This window comes from Alexandromys fortis, unplaced genomic scaffold, assembly GCF_014885135.2.
Source record: "Alexandromys fortis isolate MF-2015 unplaced genomic scaffold, M_Fortis_MF-2015_v1.1 scaffold_392, whole genome shotgun sequence".
NCBI lineage: Eukaryota > Metazoa > Chordata > Mammalia > Rodentia > Cricetidae > Alexandromys > Alexandromys fortis.
This window is the reverse complement of record NW_026068295.1, coordinates 360,856-364,943: the sequence shown is the minus strand read 5'-3', so window position 1 is coordinate 364,943 and position 4,088 is coordinate 360,856. Positions and strand designations below refer to the sequence as shown.

The 4,088-nt window shown below is 41.3% G+C and overlaps 1 protein-coding gene across 1 annotated transcript; it reads right to left on the bottom strand.

Annotated features, from left to right (window-relative positions):
- Positions 1–2,174: 2,174 nt before the first annotated feature.
- LOC126494936 (olfactory receptor 7G2-like) lies at positions 2,175–3,125 on the bottom strand. Its single transcript, XM_050132497.1, has one exon. It carries the CDS (start codon positions 3,111–3,113, stop codon positions 2,175–2,177), a length of 939 nt encoding a protein of 312 aa, XP_049988454.1. The 5' UTR covers positions 3,114–3,125.
- Positions 3,126–4,088: the final 963 nt, after the last annotated feature.

The following is a 4,088-nucleotide window of genomic DNA, read 5'->3' as shown; positions in this document are numbered from 1 at the left end:
GGAAATAGATGGAACAAAAAAAAAATCCTTAGTGAGTTAACTAAGTGAGTTAACTCAGACCCACAAAGGTAAACTCAGTATGTACTCACCCATAAGTGGATACTAAATACAAATTAAATGATAACCAGTCTATATTCCATGACCCCAGAGAAGTTAGATAACAAGGAGAACCCTAAGAGAAACATATGGATTCCCCCTGGGTAGGGGAAAAAGACAAAATCTCCTGAGAAATCAGGAGTATGTGGGAGAAAAAGAGATGGCTGAAGGGGAGGGAAAGAAAAGAAGGGGAGGGAGGAGGACATGAAGGAAAGGAATGGTCAAGATGGGGGAAGGGCAGAGAGGGAGAGCAGGGAAAGGGCTATCTTGATTGAGGGAACCATTGTGGGTTAGCGTAAAACCTGGCACTAGGGAAATCACCATTAGTCCACAAGAATGACCCTAGCTAAGACATTAAACAATAGTGGAGAGGGTGCCTTCACCGGTAATCATATTGATGACTATTTTAGTTGTCATCATAGAACCATCACCCAGCAACTAATGGAAGCAGATGCAGAGATCCACAGCTATGCACAGGGCCAAGCCTTCAGTGACCAGTCAAAGAGAGGGAATAGTGATAATACAACCAAAAGGGTCAAGACCATGATGGGGATACCCACAGAGCAACTGTCATGAGCCAGTCGGAGCTCACTGACTCTGGACTGAGAGCAGGGGACTCTGCATAGGACCAAACTAGGGCATCTGAATGTGTGCAACAGTTGTGTGGCTTGTGCACTCTGTGGGGTCACTGGCATTCATCCCTAGGGCTTGAACTGGCTTTTTGGAGACCATTTTTTTTTTGGAGGGATAACTTAGTCAGCCTTGATAGAGGGGGGTGGGGCTCTGTCCTGCCTCAAATTGATGTGTCAGACTTTGTAGACGCCCCATGGGAAGCCTTACCCTCTCTGATGATTGGAGGTGGCAGAGGAAAGGTAGGGAGGGTAGGAAAAGGGGAGAGAGTGGGAAATGGAATAGGTAAGTAAAATGAGAAAAGATTGCTTAAAAAATTAAAACAGGATATTTGGATTATTTGCCATAGTGTTAACAAAAGTTGATAAGATTTGTGAGAATTTTGATGTTAAATATGCCAGTTTCTGACCACTAACACTGATAATCAGTGATAATTTATATACCAGCAATGTATATAAACACAAGGTGATAGGGGTTACAGAGCATAAGAAAGCAGAAGTGTGAAACACTGAGATACAGTCAGACACAAGGTGCATAAGTACAGAAACCTGATCAAAACTCCATTCCAAGTGGATTGAGGTTTCTCAGTATAATGCCCATACCATGAGACATAGCTTGGCTTTTAAGAAAAACACATTATATCCATCCAACTCTATTGGAAACAAACCCAAGCAACTCTGTAGGGCACTTACCTAAGTAGATGAGGGGAGGCGATGGGGTATAGTAGGTGGAGGAGAGTAACTGCTAAAGAGATGAACCCTAAAATTTGGAACTAAGTATGGTGAATGGCAGAGACATACAGAGATAAATGATCCATATCACAGGATGGTTGAATAGAAAGTTCTTTAATAGAAGGATCAGATACCCAAGGAGAACTCAGGAATCTCTCCCAGGTCTTAGCATCAAATATAAGTAGGAACAACAAAGAAACCACTGGACACAACCAAACTCCATGGAAAAGAAACAACAAATTTAATTAAAAGCTATCAGTCCACTTCAGATTGTAAAGGACAATGCCAAGTTGGGACAGTTTGTTTGGTTGTATAGGGGCAAGTTGGGAAGGAGACAACTCAAATACTGGAATAGCCAGCCAGGTTATGACCAGCACTCTGGAGGTGCATCAGTTGTGGTTGAAAGCATTCAGGTGACAATGGCCGATATAGGAAAGTTCAGGTATGAATGTTGAGAACAGGAGTTCTCAGCCAGCCATTAAGGACTTTTGAGAAGTGCTTTTTGAGGACCATCACCCTGAAATATTTTTATCAACGCTGCCATTTTGTTCTCCCTGTTTTGGAGACCTAACAATCAGGAACCCAGAAAGTGCTTAGTCATTTCACTATAAAGACATTTAGAAGAATATGGTTCAGAAGAATCTGGTGTTCTGGATCAGAAAAAAATTATGTTTCCCTTGTTCATTGTAGATATTCCAATCAAGAGGAAATCATGTGTCATAGAGGAGAAAGTATTCTACTAATGAGTCTCTTCAAGGTGTTTTTCATGTCTCTATTCCTCAGACTATAGATAAAAGGATTCATCATTTGAGGGACCACAGAGTACAGGACTGAAGCCACAGCAGTCTTTCTGGACGATTCTGTAACTGTTGAGCTAATGTAGACACCAAAACCTGTTCCATAAAATAAGGAGACAACTGACAGGTGAGACCCATAGGTGGAAAATGCTTTGTGTCTTCCTCCTGATGACTGCATTCTTAAGACAGTGGATACAATTTGACTATAAGACAAAATGATGCCAGAGAGAGGAACACCGCCAAATATGCAAGATGAAATGTATATAAGTATGTTGTCAATAAGAGTATTGGAACAGGCAAGTTTAGTAATCTGTGTAAGTTCACAGAAGAAATGTGGGATTACCAACTCTGTGCAGAAGGATAGATGTAACACCATCAGACCATTTACCAGGGCATTCGCCATGCTCCCCATCACAGACAATGTTACCATTAGAATACAGAGGCAGGGGTTCATGATGATCCTATACCTAAGAGGATGGCAAATAGCAACATAACGGTCATATGCCATTGCTGCAAGAAGACAATTTTCCATACCAACAGACATCAAAACAAAGCAGACCTGAGTCAGGCATCCTATATAGGTAATATTATGGTCTTGTGTTTGTATATTTACCAGCATCTTTGGAATTGTGCATGTGACCAAAAAGATGTCATTAAAAGAAAGGCCAGAAAGAAAGAAGTACATGGGGGTGTGGAGATGGGACTCAGAGCTGGTGGCCAGAATGATCATCAGGTTTCCTAGGACTGTGACAAGATACATGAAAAGAAATACACTGAAGATGATGAGCTGCAGTTCTTTATCATCTGTGAGTCCCAGGAGAATGAATCCAGAAACAACTGTTTGGTTTACAGATTTCATGTTTGTGGTGAATCTGATGGGAAAGAAATGGGGCAAAAAGAAAACAAACAACATGAACAGTAGCAATATATGAAATAAAATCACTAGAAAACCAGCTTTGTGGTTTTGGCCTTTAACCTAAAGAACCATGAAACAAATAATTTCTAACATTAAGCTTTCCATTTTGTAGTCTTCAGCATCTAATATAGTTCACAAATACTTGCCCCAACATGAGTATAAGAATATACCTGATGGGGACTGGATTGGTGGTTCAACGTGTTAAGTGCATGCCACATAGCATAGGAACCAGAGATCAAACCAACAGAAATCTGTAGAAGCATCAACTGGGTACATAGACCCTTCTGTAGTTCCAGCCTTTGGAGACAAGACAGGGGATCACCCATGCAATATGGCCATTAAGACTAGTTGTCTGATGAGCTCTGGGTTTGATTGAGAGGCACTTCCTCAAGGAAAAGGTAGAGAACCCATTAAGGTGGCTCTTGGGAACAATATCAGATTTCTACATACACTTGCATTCATGTTCACATACACATGCATAACACACACACATACACACACACACACACACAAATGTGGAAAAATTTAATGGGGAATGGAGACATCCTCTGAATTGAAACTCTCCCTCCAGGAAGGGAAGAGAGAATCGTGAGACTGAGATTTCACTATGAGAGGAGACACTGATTATCAGACCTGCATAAAGCAGAATGACACTGCCACAGATGGGTGGTGACTTTACAGCCTGTGGAGCCTTCAAGGCATACTGAGAATGCAAATTTCCTGAGTTATCATCAGTGTAAGGATGAGGGTTTTGGTGGTACAGCTGCATTTGAGTCTCCCTGCTCTACACGTAACTCCTCACCTATACTTACTTAAGTAATCTTAATAAACTCTCTGGTTGACCAATTCAGACTTTGGCGAAATGGTTAATTTTGTCTACTGAGGATACTCTGTCTGGGGAAAGTGTTAGTTGTGTCT

What these genes read in the sequence shown, in the direction of transcription:
- LOC126494936 (XM_050132497.1), bottom strand. Translation starts at nt 3,113, where the DNA reads ATGAAATCTGTAAACCAAACAGTTGTTTCTGGATTCATTCTCCTGGGA.